This window comes from Solanum pennellii, chromosome 2 (genome assembly GCF_001406875.1).
Source record: "Solanum pennellii chromosome 2, SPENNV200".
Classification (NCBI taxonomy): domain Eukaryota; kingdom Viridiplantae; phylum Streptophyta; class Magnoliopsida; order Solanales; family Solanaceae; genus Solanum; species Solanum pennellii.
In genome coordinates this window covers 42,412,473-42,430,769 of record NC_028638.1, presented here as the reverse complement: position 1 = coordinate 42,430,769, position 18,297 = coordinate 42,412,473, and the positions used below count along the sequence as shown (strand labels likewise).

The following is an 18,297-nucleotide window of genomic DNA, read 5'->3' as shown; positions in this document are numbered from 1 at the left end:
ATAATTAATTTTTTCATGTTTATTTTTATCATTAATTACTTATTAACTTTTTATGGTAAAATGGTCAAATCAATGACTTTATTAATGATGTACGAAATCAAATATTCCCTCGATTTCTATTTAGTTGTCCACTTTAGAAAAGGCACACATATTAAGATAGCAATAATTAACATAGTGAAGTTACAATTTATTCTTATTAAATATGATTTTAAAAAGGATGAATTAAAAATTAGAAATTTTCAAGAAGTTTAAATGAGGGTATAATAGAAAAAAAGAATTTGCTCTTTCTTGAGTCAAAATAAATAAATAAACAGGAACATCTAAAAGAGAAAATATGAACAAATAAATATGGACAGAAAGAGTATGACAAATAATAAAAAAAAAAGTCTAACAGTAATTTCTAATAGAAAAAAAAAGTCAACAGTAATTTCTAATAGAAGTGTATTATTTATTTATTGTAATAGTCCTAACAACCCTTTTGAAAGTCTAATTTAATCACTATAAAAGGAGCTCTATGTTGTACTTTGCATATAATAACCCTCTCAAACTCTATTTTCAGCCAACAATTCTCAAAAAAAAATAAAAAATAAAAAAATCAAAGGGATAATTTTAATTGAATGGCTAAAACAACTCCAAAGCACACTCAAGTTGTTTCTGGATGGGCAGCTCTTGATTCTTCTGGCAAAATCACACCTTACACATTCAATAGAAGGTAATTATTACATAATATTTAACTCTAAGTTCCAGAAAAAATGACATATTTTTCATGTTTATGCAGAGAAAATGGTGTAAATGATGTGACAATCAAGATTTTGTACTGTGGAATTTGTCATACTGACCTTCACTATGCCAAGAATGATTGGGGTATCACTATGTATCCTGTTGTTCCAGGGTAATAATCAAATCACAAATAAATTCCCCTGTTTTGTTTTTTTTTATCTACGTATATTCTACCCTCTCCAGACTTCACTATACTGAATATGTTATTGTTGTTTGAAATTCTAATTTGTTTCAATTGTTGTTATATAGGCATGAGATTACAGGGATTGTTGTACAAGTTGGAAGCAATGTGAGCAACTTCAAAACAGGGGATAAAGTAGGAGTTGGGTGCATGTCAGCATCATGCTTACAGTGTGAATCTTGCAAAACCTCTGAAGAAAATTACTGTGACAAAGTGCAGTTCACATACAATGGTGTCTTTTGGGATGGAAGCATCACTTATGGAGGCTACTCAAACATGATCGTTGCTGATTATAGGTACAATTAGTATAGATATCGAAGTTTTTGATATCGATATTTCATAATTCTTTGATTTTTTTTTTATAATTTTGAAGGTTTGTGGTTGCTATACCAAATAACCTACCCATGGATAGAGCAGCACCATTGTTATGTGCAGGAGTAACTGTGTTTTGTCCAATGAAAGATAACAACTTGATTGGCTCAGAAAGACAAAATATAGGAGTCATTGGTTTGGGAGGATTAGGACATTTGGCTATTAAATTTGCAAAAGCTTTTGGACATCATGTCACTGTCATAAGCACTTCTTTATCAAAAGAAAAAGAAGCCAAAACCAAATTAGGTGCTGATGATTTCATTGTTAGCTCTAATCCACAACAAATGAAGGTTTGTTATGTAGATTATCACACCTTTCTTACCCTTTAAATAGTCGATGTGAGAACTCAATGTTAACTCTTCACACGCTAACGCCGAAACATGTATTGATGATATAATATAATAACTGTGTTGAACCTGACTTTTGATACCACGATAAAATGAGCTTTTGGCCTAGCTCAATTTTAAAAATTTTAACATATTGATAAGTATTTAGGATAGATATATAAACTTTTAAAATTGCTATATTAATCAATTTTCTTTGTGTTGGATTTCATTTACTATCATCAGTCAAGGCATAGGAGTTTGGACTTCATATTGGACACAGTCTCAGCCAATCACTCTCTTGGGCCTTACTTGGAATTGCTTAAAATTAAAGGAACTTTTGTGATAGTGGGTGCACCAGATAAGCCCATGGACCTTCCATCATTTCCATTGATATTTGGTAAAAGAAGTGTGAAAGGAAGCATGATTGGAAGTATAAAAGAAACACAAGAAATGATAGACATTTGTGGGAAGTTCAACATCATGTGTGACATAGAGATAATCACACCTCATCAGATAAATGAAGCTTATGAAAGAATTGAGAAGAATGATATTAAGTATCGCTTTGTGATCGACATTGCTGCTCAATCATCGAACCTTTAAGTCATTTAGGGAATTTTTCGAGTTTTAAGTATCGATGATAATCGATATATTGAGTTGGAGTGAGTGTACATCTTATTTCATGTACTAGGTATGCTTATTTTATATGTATGAAATTGATTGTTATGAGTTGAATACTTTGTTTTTGTGCTTTGGTACCCACTTGTAAATAGTTACCTTTTGGGTTTACCAGTGTTATGGGCTTTAGCCCATATACCGTATTGGGCTTGATTCTACATGATAGATCGGAAGGACAATCGTATATGTGGCCCAATGATGTGTAGTCTCTTGGGCTTAGACTTATATTTCATCAACTCCATAATATAGCACCAAAGCTAATAGGGAAAGAAAACAAAGCATGTTCTAGTTACTTCTCACTATTCTACAACAAATAAAGAATTTAACGATATTATTATATTATATTTATATCATAATAATAAATATGAGTATTTATAATCAACATGTTATATAAATTATCGTTCAAAGATTTATTGCTCTGATTTTTGAATACAATGTGCCCCTCAACAAAAAAAAAATTATGCCACTATTTAGTCTTTGAAATTATAACGTTTCAATTATAATTAAAGGAAAAAAGATTCATCGAAGAAAAAGGAGGAGCATTTTTCAAATTAATATGCATGGTAGTTACTAGAGCTGTCAATATGGGCTGATCTATCTTATCTGAGCTAACTCATATAAACTTTGAAATTTTACGAGTCAAGCCAGACTAGCCCGTTTTTGGAGTGGATCATAAAATGGTCGGCCCAACCCAAAAGTACGTGGACTATAGGCTTTGCCAGACCAACTGTCTTTTCTTAAAAGTATTATGTTATATAATTTATAAATTAAATTATAACTTGAAAATGTTATCATAAATATCGACAAGACAATATTACATGGTGTTAGTATTACTACTTGTTAATCAAATTCGCAAATAAAATTATCTTTATAATATTTATTAAGTTTGATTTCAAGTAAAATCATAAATAGCTAAATAAAAATATTAACATAATTATTTTTCAATGATAATAATAAAACACAAAAATTATGACAATATTCCATAGGCTAAGGCCTATGTAGTGAGTCCCTAGAAATTTTAGGATTTTTCTTTATGTAGTACATATTTTATAAACATAATTTGTAATATTTTAAACACGAAATAGATTTTGAGTTTAGACTTAAGTTATTTTCAATACTCTATTTTATTTTTATTTATCCACAACTGATTCTATCTATATTTCTGAAGCCTAACAAATCAATAAATTTATTCAAGCTGAGATAAAAATCTATTTCTAAGATTAGCTTAAAAAATTATAGCACAACCCAATCAATTACGAATTAGATGGGATCGGCCAACTGGCCTTAACCATATTAATGTCGCTAATAGCAGTGATCATTGACTAATGAGGAAAAAGTAAAACGTGCAATTAAAATAGAACAAAATAAGTCGGCTAATTAAATACCACTAGTAGCAAATTGGTCAATAAAAAGGAATATTTGTAGCAACCATGCCGCCCTCTTAGGGATTATGATAATTAATTACTAGAAGACTTAATTTCCCCTACCCCCACCCACCCTTATTTTTTTTCTAACAAAATGCTCAATTTAAATCGGCTCTAATTTTTCTATCTTTAGTTAAATATAAATATAAATAATCAAATAAAAATAAAATTAATTAAACAGCGTGCGTATTAGATCAATTGGATAAAGTTGGCCACAGTCACAAGGTTCTCAACTGGTTCCTACACTATATATCCAACTGTCTTAGCTACTTCGTAGTTTGTACAGTTGTGTGCCAGCCAAAAAAAAACAGGACCATTAGTTAAGTACTAAAAATTGAAGAAATAGTGGGTTCACATGGTAAACAGACAATAAACAGACAATCAAATAATAAAATATGATTTTCAAGAATGATTCCAACTGATCCCATCTAATTATTTGCACAAATTACACTTATGAGACAAGTTAACCAACTTGATTTATTTTAAGTTGGCCCTAAATCTTGCAAATCCCTTTTGTGATGTGACTCTAAATCTAGAAAAATCAAAGAATAGAGCTACTTTTTAATAAACCTTTGGTCCAATATGATGCAAAGAAGTCTTAGGAAACAGAAAGTAGATTCACATCCATATACACAATAATTATATGAAAAATAAAAAAATGAAAAATCTTTGATTTGAAAAAGGAGTAATAAGACTTTTGGCAAATTCTTTAAAATGAACGACGTAAGCAATAATAACATACGTGTAATATAGTACCACAAATGAGATTTAAGAGCTATATATATTATATATAATACTACAAATAAAATAAGGAGAGAATAACACATATATATATATATATACTTTTGCTATCTTAACAGATAAAGATACGATCTTTGATACATTCTCAACTCAAAAATCTAAACATAACTTTTTTTTTTCTTGTAATGAATTATTATTACGTATTTGAATTTGAATTCAAAATAAGTAGTCGTAAAAAGAACATAATAGTCATATAAAATAAAGAAAGGGACAATTTTATTTTTTATTGAGAATATAAAAAAGAGCATATATATGATGTGGCTTTTCACTTTTTATAGGGAATGAAGTTGTCTTGTTCCTCCTCGTGAGATTAGATTAGAATAGAATAGATAGTTCATTTTTAGGTTCTTCTCTTTAAAAAGTAGTGAAGTGAATCACTCATCTTTTCTCCTTTTCTCCCTCATATATAGTATTGTTTTTGTCTTTGTTTTCTTCTCCTCAATCCTCATTCTCAATATCCTTTACCTACTTGTTTGTCACTTCTTCTGTCCTCAGCCAAATTCAGATATGTAATGTTTTTAAAATAAAAATATATCATAATAATTAACAATTTTAAATACTTAACTAATTTTTTTAAATTTAAATTTCAAAATTTAAAATGCGTTTCGAACAAAAAAGCACGTGATTTTGTGTTATTCGATCCCAATCTTTGTTCTTGAATCTTCCAACTTCTCTTTTAGGTTCTTCTTACTTATTATGCTCCTACAATATATACATTTACCACTTTCACAATATTAAATTTTGTATGAATTATTGTATAGATCTCATAAATATATAGTTGGATGCGAACATGTGAAAAATGTTTAATTGCATCAAGACACTATACATATATTATGTAAATATTATACAAGTAATTATTAGATTAAATTCCTTACAAGTGTAGAAATCCATTAAATTCAAATAAAAGTTGTTTGACAAGAGGAATAAGGAGATGTGTTTGATTAAATATGAGTAGTTAGTTTAAAAATTAGTTGTTCAATATTTGTTTTATACCATAATAGATAAAATACCAAATTTTAGTTTTAATATATATGAACGAAATAACTATTTCTATGAAATATCTCAAAGAATAATTTTGTCAATCCAATTCCCATATTAAACAACCTCATATTGTCAACACCCTATAAATTAGAGTAAATATTTGGGTTACTCTATGGATGTGTACAAATTAATTATTCCTTTAATTAGATTTGCTACTTCTTAAAGGAAGTAAAAAAAAGATTTTCTAATTTCGGAAATTATTTTCTATTTGGTGTGTGTGAGTTGTCATGATAGTGATGCCTTGTTGGCAATTAGCTTTGCTTTCGCTATACGAGTTTTTTTTTTTTTTTGAGTCCTTTTCTTGATTCCGTTCCATGCAAAGCTCATCTTCTGGTTTTCCCCTTTTTCTTCTCTCTCACATATACATAATTTTTTTTATTAATCTTTTTGGATTCATCCTTATTGTCTTTGAATCCCTTTTTTTTTGTTTCTCTGGTTGGCTTCACTTTACACTCCAACAATAACTTAAAGGTGAGAACTTTTTTGTTTCTTTCCCTTTTGCCCCCCTTTATTTTCCAACAATAAACCTTCTTCTTCTTCCTTACTCCACCGCTTCAAACCCCACCTGGGTTTTCTTGTTCTTTGGGATTGCATGCATCATATTTTTGAACCTTTTCTTGATTTATAGGCTATTGTTGTTCTGTTTTTTGGAAGTTTTCATTTGGGGTTTTAATGGATGTTTGATTTTCATGGTTGGTTTTCTTTTGTAAACAAAAAAGGTTGGATTTTTAACATGTTCAAGATCCATTTTCCTTTTTAATCGGTTTTTCTGAACTTTTCCAGAGATTGAAATCTATATCTATCTGGACAGAGAGCAGATAGGAAGTGATTCTTTCTGTTTTTCAGAAATTGAATTTGTATTGGCTGACAGAGGGGGTTGTGTTTTCGGATTTGAAAGGAGGTTAGTTGTGGTTATCCTGTTTGTGGTTTCTTGCATTTTATTTTGGAATATATAGTTGTCTTGTGAGAGGGTTCTGTTTTCACATGCAGTAGGAAAATATTTTGATTTCTCTTTCCTTTTTCTTGTTTTTGTTGTCTGCTCAGAAAGAGGTTGATTGGGTTTGAAATCTCTGGCTGGAATTGAGGATTGAACTATTATGGGTTTTGTGTTGCTTGGTTCATTGAATAGTGTTGTGATGATTTGTATATGAACTTATTGGATTGAATCTCAAATGGACTTGTCAAATTGTAAGCAATTGAGATTTTTTGGAGTCCATTTGAATTTCTTGGCTGCAAAATGCTTGCTGTTGGTTGTAATTGCTTTGTTCCTTGGAACTGTTCTGCTTCCAACATTCTCTGGACTTGGTAGGGTCATTCGACAGAACAATTTTGTCTTTGTCCATAACCGTTCATTTCCATCGTATCAACCTGTAAAACAGAAGTTTCTTGAAGTTCCTCAGATTGTGTGGGGATTGAACAATCAGAAGATTGCTTTTGCTAGAGCTTGTTTGACTGCACGTATGCTTAATCGAACATTGTTGATGCCTAAGTTGAGTGCTTCTCTGTTTTATAAAGAAGTCGAACTTTTGAAGCCTATTTCCTTTGATAAGATCTTCCAATTCGAAAGATTTAATTCTATTTGTAAAGGGTTTGTCCAATTGAGTCGTTATTCAGATGTGTCGAATCAAAGTGATATTATTGAACTTCAGAAAGGTAGTGGAAGGAGGTGGACATTGGAAAAAGATTTGGAACAGTTGAATCAATTTAGTAAGCATCCATATGATGCACGTGAGATCATTCGGATAGTAGGGAAGAACCCTTTTTTGTGGCATGACCATTGGCCAACTAAAGACTATGCAAAGGTTTTCGAATGCTTATCTTTAGTAGAGGAGATATCGATGGAAGCAGATAAAGTTGTCTCGAAAATTAGAGAAATAGGAATGGAGGTTAGAAGTAAGAATGCAATGTCAATCTCTTCATCACAACCCGTTCCCTTTGTAGCTGTGCACATGAGAATAGAAAAGGATTGGATGATTCACTGTAAGAAGCTGGAGCAGAGATTAAATATTAGTGAAATTTGTAGTAGTAAGGAAGAGATTATGGCCAGAGTGGGAAGCATCGCGGGTCTTAAAACTCCTGTTGTCGTTTATCTTGCTGTTGCCGATACTCTTCTGGAGGATAATACTGTATTGAATGGCTGGAAGGATGGCTTGCATCCCTATGAGAAGAAAACACTAGGTGTTTTTGACATTTACAAGAAGCAACCATATCTATTTCAATCTGCTATCGACTATGAAGTCTGTTTAAGATCCGATATCTTTGTAGGGAACAGTTTTTCAACATTTTCAAGCCTTGTTGTTCTCGACAGAACCCAAAAGATGATTAAAGCGGGTGAGACAAAGTTGTGTGGTTCGGATGTTAGATGGCCTTCTTATGCATACAATATAAGAGGAGTAGGGAATAGCCCTTATCCGTGGGTAACAAATATGTCCGACACTAGCTTGACAGCAATTAGCTATGGTTCTAATCACATATCTTGCTGATAGCTAGCTCTCGAGGCTTGAATTACTTATTGTTTGTCAGCCTTTAGATGCATTAATTAGGATGCAGATGATTGGTTCGATCTTCTTCAAAGTTTCATTGTCTCTGCAGAACCTATGCTGTGATCTTTCGAGTCTTTATGATTAAAGAGATAGATTATACAAATTCTAAAGCGGCTTTCTGGGGATTGTGAAGAATAGGTACACTTTGCATTTGTGTAGTTATATCTCTCAGATTTTGCATTCATTTTTTGTTGATATGTTACAGTAAACTGTCAATAGAGGCATATAATTATATGGAAGTTATGATATACTCTTTGTTCCTCATACTGAACAAAAGAACATAGAATTTGGCATTTTTAGGCCTTAATGATTCATTGTTTGCTTGAGCCTCCAGTAATTTGTGAAGGGCAATGTTTAGTATTGTCAATTTTCTATTGAACCATGATTCTGTTTTCTTCTTTCATATATATGTTGTTGGATTTTGGTAACATCGCGACGAGGAATTTGACTTTATGTTCCATTTGAAACAGGATAGTTTACATTGTTGTGAAGTTATATTCCTACACAAATGAACTTTTTTTCGTCGATTTTTTTTGTACTTGATGACTTGATTTTTCATGTGCCTGATATAGGAAATGCATAAAACATCATGTGTATGATTTGATATGTACTTTTAGAGCATGGACACAATTTTTAGAATGGGTGCATTATTGGGGCCTCAAATGATTAGCATGTTCATTGACAAGATTGAGCTATGCAATATTAACATTAACAAAGCATTAAGTTTTTTTTTTTCTCTTGCTAATATTCAACAATAATGTGAAAAAATATTTTATAGAAATGTTGTTAAATTTGAAAAGAATAGATATTGTATTTTATTGAGTTGTCTATTTCCATTTAATTCCTGAGTTGTCTACGCATTCGGCGGCTGATTATTTGGTCCTTAATTTCCACATTAATTGGCCTACCATTCAACTTGCAAATAATGGTCTTGATTTATTTATTTTTATAAATAAATAAAATAAAGTCAATTGGTTTATGGACTTTGAATTTAAAAGGTTCACTACGCTCTATCAATCCAATCCATGTGAGGACAATGTATTATTTTATGTTTTAACATAATTATTGTTAATTGTGAGCTTAGCAATAATTATTGCTTGGTTGTTAAGACCTTGCTTTTATTTCTATCTTCACACCCTATTCAGTAGTCCATTTATGAGCAATAATTATTGTTGCTTGGTAGTCTCCTTTAATTCCATATTATTATAAGTTTTAGCTAACTTTCGTCTTCCTATCCCTTTTGTTTATTTTCTTTCATTTTTGCAAAGTTCATGTTACAAAAACATGTAATATATTGCACGACAATAATCGAGTTTCATTTGACTAAACAGTATGTTACACGAGCATATTATAATAATAATAATAAATGCAGTAAAAATAGAATAAAATAAAGTTTTATTTCATGTCTAACCTAATTATAGGCCTTTTGGAGATTTTTCATCCACTCCCTCTTTCCCCTTTTTGATTTGACACGATACTTAAAAAAATCATGAAAATACTCTATAACGGTCCAAACTATTGTTAAATAAATAGAACCTAAGTAAAATGTTGATAGTGTCGTCAAATAATTATGTGATAGATAAAATATCTCATTAAAGCATAACGTATAAATTAGGCAAAAGAGAGTATAAGTTTAACATTATAAACGTCTCCTTCGATTTATGCTGTTTTGCTCATCAGTTTTATATGAAGAGGAAGCAGCTTCTTGTAACTTCCAATGCATCATACAATTAGGATGAAAAGAGGAGAGGGAAAAAAGGCCCAACAGCTCTTTTAGCATGAAGCAAATGAAAAAGTACATCTATTTGCTTAAACTATCAAGGAGTCTTGAGAGTGAGATACTCATTTATCTCCCATTTGAATGCTAGATGGCTTCAAATCTATCTATACTTCACTGGATGTGGTCTTCATAGTAATTGTCACTGATCACAGACACGAATCGTTCGAGCCATGGAAGCTGATGGAGATCCTTCATGGCATCGACGTAAGAATCTGTACAACGTGGTGGGGATTGATGATACGCTTGGTGGTCTGTGAGACTGAATCCACCAGCGAGAAATCTCTGGATCAATGCCAGCTGAGATCTCTCTTCATCTGAATATGCATCCATCATAGTAGGCAGCGACTCAAATGAGTCCCATGACCATTGCTCAAACTGTTGTGTCGGTTGAGTTACCAAATCTTGAGTGTAATCCTCATCCCAGAATGCACATTGACACGTCTGTTGGCCGTCCCTGTATTCCGCACCACAAGAATAACAGAATTGATGCCCACACCTGCCAGTTTTTAATACAAACACAAAAAAAACTGTCAATACTTAAAATCATCAATCCACCAACTTCGATTTCAGCAGTGTATATACTGAACAAGTTCCAAAGACATAAAAGGGCAGTATATGCATTTGGGCAGCTTATCTTCAATTTTACATTCCTACAGATGTTCATCTGATGCTCAGATAGATTATCCAATCGGAATGCAAGTTTCCTCTGCAAGACTGCAATCGTAGCAGACAGCCTTACTAATAAATTCAAACACTCACAAATATGAAATATGCAACCTAAAAGAAAGATCTGTAGAAGTCATAGAAGGTTGGTTTTTCTTGAGAATAAGCTTTCTAGCTACATTTAGAGCATCAGAGTATTTGATGTAAACTTTCCCAACTATCTAAACCAATGTGCCTTTCCAAGTTAGCGCTGTGGAAGACGTCATAAATAGTTCAAGAAAAAATCAATTATGAATAAACAGGTCAAGCTATATCAGTTGTGATTTAACTGTTCTCTCCTTTGTATCCAGTCAAGCACATACTGTTTTCAAAAGCAATAATAGGCCAACTATTAGAGCCCAACTTACTTCAATGTAATTCTACACACCAAGTTTTAGGTTTGGTCCTCAAACTACCACCCAACTCACTTTACAAAGTTCTTTTGGCAAGACATGAATCACTTCTCTTTATTTATTTTTTGTAGATTCCCTTTGTAGGTTCTCGTTTTTTTATTCTGTATGTACCCTGCTCTGACACTGCTATACACTTTTTGCTCTTCTACCCCATTTTTCTGATACAAGTAGCTATTTTTTCGTTTCAGTTAACTCCCTGCCCATTATTCATTTAATATTTAAATCACTAACTATAAACCTTCACCATTGGCCTGCTTGGGTACTTATTTTTAAAAAAGCCTGCCTACCTGCAACGTAACAGTAGATGAAGGAGAAAGAAGCAGTAGCATCAGTAGCAGTAGAGTACCGAGGTAGTAATTTGAACAGTGTTCGAGAACTCCAACCATTTGGAAAGGGACAAATACAGCAAGTCAGACTCATATAGAAACAAGATATGATACTTGGAACCCAGAAAAACACTTGATAGCTAGAAACTATTGATTCTGAGACAACTTATTTTCAATAGATTGGGGCACACTCAAGCTCGGATACAAATGTAGAAATTATATTGCCAACTATACTAGGACATCAGTTTATCCACTAAAGCTTTAAGGAAACACTAAAAGCTTATCATTAACTTATGATCACACGAACATAAATGTAATCCGTCACCCAAAATCACAAAAGATAATCTTGCCCTAAGATAACCTTTCCATCAAATTGGTCAATTGATTCTTGAGGGCTCCTTAATAACAGCAGACACTGACAACACTTGCAGCCAGTCAATCCATTGAAAATCTATTCTTTCAATAGAGCAATCCTTGCTCATATGCTTAACAAATGCAAGTTTCGTAAAAGAGTGGGTAGGTATGCTTATAGATTGTCAAAATACTATAACAAACACTGATGTTGGAACACCTAAGGACACTTGTTGACTAGATGCTTCCTGCTTTTTCTGGTGCAGATAACCATCAGAAGCTTTCCAAAGCCCAGTAGTTTATCAACGGATAATAAGCTTTGCATCAAGATATCAGAGTGTTTATTTAATCATGATTGAGCTATAATGCACATAGAGGGACATCTTCTTCAAACTCCAAGCTTCTACCCAGTGTACTCAGGCAGTAGTCCCTGCCTTCAGCTATTTCAGATCAGCTCCTAGCTGAGGAGAGTCTCACTGTCCTCTCCCATTATCGGATAACTCCAAAATGACCGGTGAGCATCCTAATCCTCATTTACATAATGTTTTATTTGCTATCTGGGACACTCCAAATCTCAAAGAAAAGGGTGGTCTGGTCGCTTAACGGTAATAGCACGTTGAGTCAATTTGTCTGTCAAGCCTTTTGAGGATAATAAAAAGTTAATAGAGGGATGATAGACCTACTAACCACTAAATATCCTTCTACATATATATGTGTATATATGTACATGTACACATACAGTACATATGTATATACATTTTTTTTTCCAACAAGTCAACTGAAGATTCAATATCATACTGTGTTATTAAAGAATAAGCTTTCATAGTCTACAATGTACGGGTATGGGAAAATTAACACCAGTGAATAAGCAGATACCTCCAACACTATTCTAGATTGTGTAGGTTCTCCATTCAGGGGTTGATAAACCAGTACATTTATTAGCACTACCAGCAATACCAGCCATCCTATTCCAGAATCTCCCAATAAGAAAACTTTGATTTTCAAACGCTTTACAACCATATAGGCAATTAGATGAGGTGCAGATAAAATGCAAGAAGCCTTACCAAGGTACAATATATATGTTAAAAGAACTTCCATACATGAAGTGCTAAAAAAGAACTTATTTTCTGATAGTGTAAAAGGAAAGAACCAATACTCCTCGATGATTCTCATGCAGGACGGTAATGGAATATAAAGAGGAAAGATAGTTCTCTTTGTATCAGATATAGTCGATCATTCCTGGAGAACCAACACTTCATTTCCACTTACTTAGAAGAATCCTTGGTTTCCAAGCTCCTGAGTTTAATAGTGCTTTTGTCTAATAATGAGTATTTGGAACTTAGAGCTTATGTTCCAAAATCTCAACATCAGTTTTCAGGAAATATTAATCAGATAAGGATCTACAAGTACATGAAATGAAAACATAAAGATGTAGCTAACAGGTTCAGAATATCAATGTACTATTCTCACTGATTCAGAAGCCAATATAGGATCCTGAATCTTGCATAAAAAAGTTAAAGGAACAAAATATATTACCAGCATGTCATATGATAGCATCCGTGTGTGAGCTCAATCATCCTCCTGCACTGTGAACAGCGCCTCCATCTCTTATTTTGTGCCAGGCGATGCAAAGTTATGTCACCAGCATCCCTCTCCTCCAAAGGGAGATTTTGGTAGTCTTCACAAGTCATTGAAGAATGCCATGGGACCCTACAATCCACACACATAAACCTTTGACAAACTGGACAGTCCACACAACTATTCTCTGACTGGCTTGATGAACTAGCCCGAGTGGACATACATTCATGAGGATCCAAAAGAACAGAACAATTTGGATACGGGCAGTAAAGCTTGTCCGAGTTGAGAGCATTCGCTTCTTCAAGGACCCTCAATAAAGATCCATAGGAGTTAAGAGGGAGAAAAGATATACATTCAGTTGCAGAGATTAGGTATTTGCATTTTAGCTGAGGGCACCTAATGGGTACTTGACCAGATTGGACTTTACCCTCAACATAAGTTCTCATACAGTGAGAACAGAACTTGTGGGTACATTTCAATGTCGTCACCATCACTAAAAGTCTATCCTCGCAGCATATTGGACAATTTTCAGTTGATTCATCTCCTTCAACATGGGAAGAGACAACCCCTATTGCTACCTTGGCTAAGTCCAAGGCCTTTGCCAGACCAGTACTGGGGACAAGTTTCAAAACAAAAGTTTCCAGATCATCAGCATGATCTAGGATCCTCTGCCGCAATGCCATGAGAAGCGGATTATCAAGGTTCTCTTCATGCATAATCTGATCAAAATATTCATCATCAAACAACAAAAATAAAACATTACCATTAAAACAACGTAAGATAAACAAACACTACTACCACAGAACAAATTTACAGCAAGTGAAATTGATGAAGCACTCATTACTGTCACATCCAAATAAGTAGTCAAGTTATAAATGAGATTTTACGAAAGAGGGGGGAAAGTAGCTAAATAATTCTGTTTTTCAGGTAGGAAAATACCCTATTGTTGTAGGAAAATCGAGTATCCAGATCAGACTCAACGTCTACTTGGTAAAGTAGACACCATCTTGGTGTATCATCTAAATCTTTTTGGTAAAAGAACCAAGAAAGCCTGAAATTTACATTCATTTTCAACTGACAAATTCAATAAAGACAGATAAAGGAAGACCAATGTTTTAATAAGTAATTGAGGTTTATTTCCTTTTTCTTTTGGGTCTGGGAAGGGGATGATCAAAGATGTAAAAATGTCATGAATATGAAATCATATTCTTCAGCAGGTGGAGGGCAGCTTAGAGGGGAAGTTGTTCATCTACTAATACTTCATTTGCAAAGGTAAAAACAATTGCATTAAGACAAAGATTCAACCCACTGAAGATGGAATACACCAAGAACTTAAAAGGCGAACATTGAGATACACATATTTTGCAGAGAACAGACGTCTCACCTGCTCGTATAAAATCTCAGAGTCGGTAAGGGCGTAAACCTTTCTAATCTTGTTCTTCACAGCTTCCAGCAATCCATCCATCAAAGCCAAATAATCTGCTACAAATTCCTCCACATAAAAATCAAGCTTTTTCTGGATTTGAATAGGAGGAGCACTTTCTGCCCTCTCTATAACCACTCCAATTCCAGATACCCTGCAACCAGAGTCTCCAGGACCAGCTACAGAAATGCCCTTAAAGAATAACTTCACAGAATGTTCATCAAGATCTACTTCACAACTCTCCCTTGCTGATTCCTCCTCGTCCTCGTCCTCTGTTACTTCATCCTCTTCTTCCTCCGATGTTTCATCCGCCCTATCTTCCAATTCCTCCTCATCTTCACAGCAGCTACAAAAATCTTCTTCATCTTCTTCTAATTTCACTTCATTTTCTATATTCGCCAACAACCCATCAGCGCAAACTATTTCTCCTTCCATTTTCAAAGATTCTCAGAAGTACCCACAAATAATTTGGGCAACCCTACTCCTTCCAAGACTCCAACTTTTTACAATATATATTCAAAATCCATAAAACAACTCTAAAAACTCCACAACTTTACAATCCAATAACAACCTAAGAAGGACCCATCAGTAATCTCCCAAGAAACCCTTAAAATCTCGGTTGAAACAAGACCAATCTCCTCAAAAGCTTTGATTTTTCCAACAGTTCAAAGCTCCTGTACCAAAATTCAAGAAATACCCATTATCACTAGATCCACAAAACACAAAGAGTAAGTGAGAAATACCCTGAAACTCAAAAGGGGTTAAAATAAACATAGAGCAATTCTTCCTTGTACAACTCTTAACTCAGAAAAGTCAAACAAAGAAACCCCACTGAGCTACCAAATTCAAGAGCTTTCATTATCACAAAAAAACAAGTTCCATAAATAAATACTATAACAACATATAAAGAGCGAATCAAACTACGAATAAATCAAATCCCCCAAATTAAAAAGTGAAGCTTCCGTACCAGAGGTGTAGGTCTGGTCTGGTCTGGTCTGGTGTTTCAGCTTAAATATGAAAAGGAATTAATGTGAATGATGTTATCAAAAGAAACTGTTCCAAGTATAATATAAGAAAAAAAAATCAAACTGACAACAGTACAGCAGCAGAGCTTTTAGTAAATTTTCTTTGTTTTTGTTCAGACGAAAGAGAAGCACCAGATGCTGTGGGGGTTCTTATATGTGGTTGGATTTTACACTCTTCATTTTTATTTTTTATTCTTAGTATCTTTTTTATTTTATTTATATTTCGATATTAAGAATTGAATTCTTATTAAACAAATAAAATTTTACACAGTCAATCAAGACTTACTAAATTTTTTTAGTATATATTATGTGATAAAATAATTCTAAGATCAGCTATTAATACCAAAAACATAAAATAAAATGAATTCCAAAATGTGTAGATGTATGGAAATTGACTTGACAGAAATACATCTTTCTCATAGTTTCTCACAATTATATTTTTTTGTGTTTTGAGAAATATCTTTAGAAATTATAAAATCCCTATAAATGTTTTTTGAAAATAGAAAAATAAATATAAAGGATTAATTTATTTTAATTGATCTCGATAGTAATATCAGTTAAATTATGTTATCATGAAATAAATATCGAAGCAATGAGAGATGTCAAAATACTGTTATTTTCGAGAGTTGAATCGTCAATCGCAACACTGATTGCCTCAGCATTATTGCTGTTGATTCTATGTGTAATATAGGAAGAGAAGGACCTATTGCGACGGAGATATAATGCTCAGCGTGAAACACCAACCGAATCATGAGCCATGTCCAGATCCGGCGATAATTTAGGAGCTGAGTCACCTAACCCTATATTTCAAGAGTAAATACCGCAGCGAGGAATAGTGGTTTCTCTGTTTGTTTGGTCTAATTAAAAAATTATTTATAGCACTCTCTCTTAACTATCACTTGTATTTACTTGCTTACTTCTAAAACGAACCAAACAAAAAACATTAGAGAAGAAAGAGAACTTCTATAGATTATTCGAAAGAATTTTAGTAAAAGTTGATCATAATACTAAGTTGATCATATAAATTATAATTCCTTTCCAATTTCTATTTTTCGTTAGAATTTTGATATAATAATATAGAATACATCATTCCAGCATACAGAGCAAATATTAAGCTATTCAAAATACTAAAAAAAATCTACTAGAAAACACTTCCACAAGGGCATGAAGGAAAAAAACTTCAAAATCAACAATTTATCCAAAAGTAATTCCTATATTTAGAATTATTAAAGAACCAAAGAATCCATCAGATATTGATAGAACATATGACGTGGCAGAATCAGATACTCGAGTGCACGGATATTTAAAATAGAGTGTCATGTAGGAAATAGAAACCGTAATGACGTATTTATTTGATTTAAGAAAAGATTCTGTCAAATTCGTTTTTATTCTTTCACGCCACTAACAACTGAGAGCACATGTATTGGATTTTGTTAAGAAAAATTTACTTTGACTTTTTCAACGCTTTCAATTAGTAAATTAATTTGATATTAATCTTTTAATTAAATATAGTATAATTTGAGTTAAAATAATGATTAGATGTTGAATTAGGAGACACTCATGATTACTCCCTCTTTATTCTTTACTTTTTCTTTTTTTTTTTTAAAAAATATTGGAGATTGAGCTTGAACATATTTTATTTCTTTTTGTCAGTAAAAGGATATTTAGGATAAAACAAAGTTATCCATTTTCACTTGAAACTTTTTATTTTATTTTATTAAGTACGTTATGTTTAGAAATTAGTCAAACTTAGCTTGTGTTTTTTAAATCAATTCACTTTTTTTTAAAAATGAAAATAATTTTCTTTCAAAAATTAAGAAAAGTATTTTTTAAAACTCTCCTTTAAATTATATTTTTATGGGAAAAATATCAATTTTAAATAATATTTTTAATTTTAAAATTTTATTTTTTCACCCGATTCCTGACCTCCCCAACCTCCCTCCTCAAAAAATTAATTTTGCTTTGAGTTAATACCTCATATGGTCACTCAACTTTGCACTATTCTCTCAGAAAGTCACTCAACTTTCAATTTTTCCTCAAAAGTCACTCAACTATGCACTCTTCTCTCAGAAAGTCACTCAACTATGCACTCTTCTCTCAGAAAGTCACTCAACTTTCAATTTTCCCTCAAAAGTCACTCAACTATCCACTCTTTCCTCAGAAAGTCACTCAACTATCCACTCTTTCCTCAGAAAGTCACTCAATCTATTAAATTATTTTTAATTAAAATTTATTGATATTAATTATTTATATAACAAACCAAAAATTTTAAAAAATAAATTAAATCATTTAGTGATCCACCCACCTAACCCGACCCATTAAAAAAATATGATATGACCCATTTTATTTTATCTTTAATCCTAAATTAATCCCTCTCTTTGACCTTGAATTAGGATTAGATTAATTTAGGATTAAAGATAAAATAAAATGGGTCATATCATATTTTTTTAATGGGTCGGGTTAGGTGGGTGGATCACTAAATGATTTAATTTATTTTTTAAAATTTTTGGTTTGTTATATAAATAATTAATATCAATAAATTTTAATTAAAAATAA

At 32.4% G+C, this 18,297-nt stretch overlaps 3 protein-coding genes across 4 annotated transcripts; 2 read left to right on the top strand and 1 right to left on the bottom strand.

The window, feature by feature from the left end:
* Positions 1–519: 519 nt before the first annotated feature.
* LOC107009394 (probable cinnamyl alcohol dehydrogenase 6) lies at positions 520–2,499 on the top strand. Its single transcript, XM_015208725.2, has 5 exons — positions 520–712; positions 779–892; positions 1,030–1,257; positions 1,335–1,623; positions 1,903–2,499. Exons 1-5 carry the CDS (start codon positions 618–620, stop codon positions 2,257–2,259), a joined length of 1,083 nt encoding a protein of 360 aa, XP_015064211.1. The 5' UTR covers positions 520–617; the 3' UTR covers positions 2,260–2,499.
* Positions 2,500–5,922: 3,423 nt separating this feature from the next.
* LOC107012041 (O-fucosyltransferase 23) lies at positions 5,923–8,377 on the top strand. 2 transcript variants are annotated; one of them, XM_015211765.2, is made up of 3 exons: positions 5,923–6,071; positions 6,384–6,501; positions 6,645–8,377. In XM_015211765.2, the coding sequence occupies exon 3, from the start codon at positions 6,773–6,775 to the stop codon at positions 8,081–8,083; it is 1,311 nt and encodes a 436-aa protein (XP_015067251.1). In that variant the 5' UTR covers positions 5,923–6,071; positions 6,384–6,501; positions 6,645–6,772; the 3' UTR covers positions 8,084–8,377. The 2 variants fall into 2 exon arrangements, with proteins under 2 accessions (XP_015067251.1, XP_015067252.1); XM_015211766.2 differs by lacking the exon at positions 6,384–6,501 and having other exon boundaries at positions 5,924–6,071.
* A 1,377-nt stretch (positions 8,378–9,754) lies between these two features.
* LOC107011703 (E3 ubiquitin-protein ligase dbl4) lies at positions 9,755–15,879 on the bottom strand. The gene is made up of 4 exons (XM_015211303.2): positions 15,684–15,879; positions 14,678–15,390; positions 13,252–14,012; positions 9,755–10,419 (listed from the first exon to the last, which is right to left on the bottom strand). Exons 2-4 carry the CDS (start codon positions 15,149–15,151, stop codon positions 10,035–10,037), a joined length of 1,620 nt encoding a protein of 539 aa, XP_015066789.1. The 5' UTR covers positions 15,152–15,390; positions 15,684–15,879; the 3' UTR covers positions 9,755–10,034.
* Between the last annotated feature and the right edge of the window lie 2,418 nt (positions 15,880–18,297).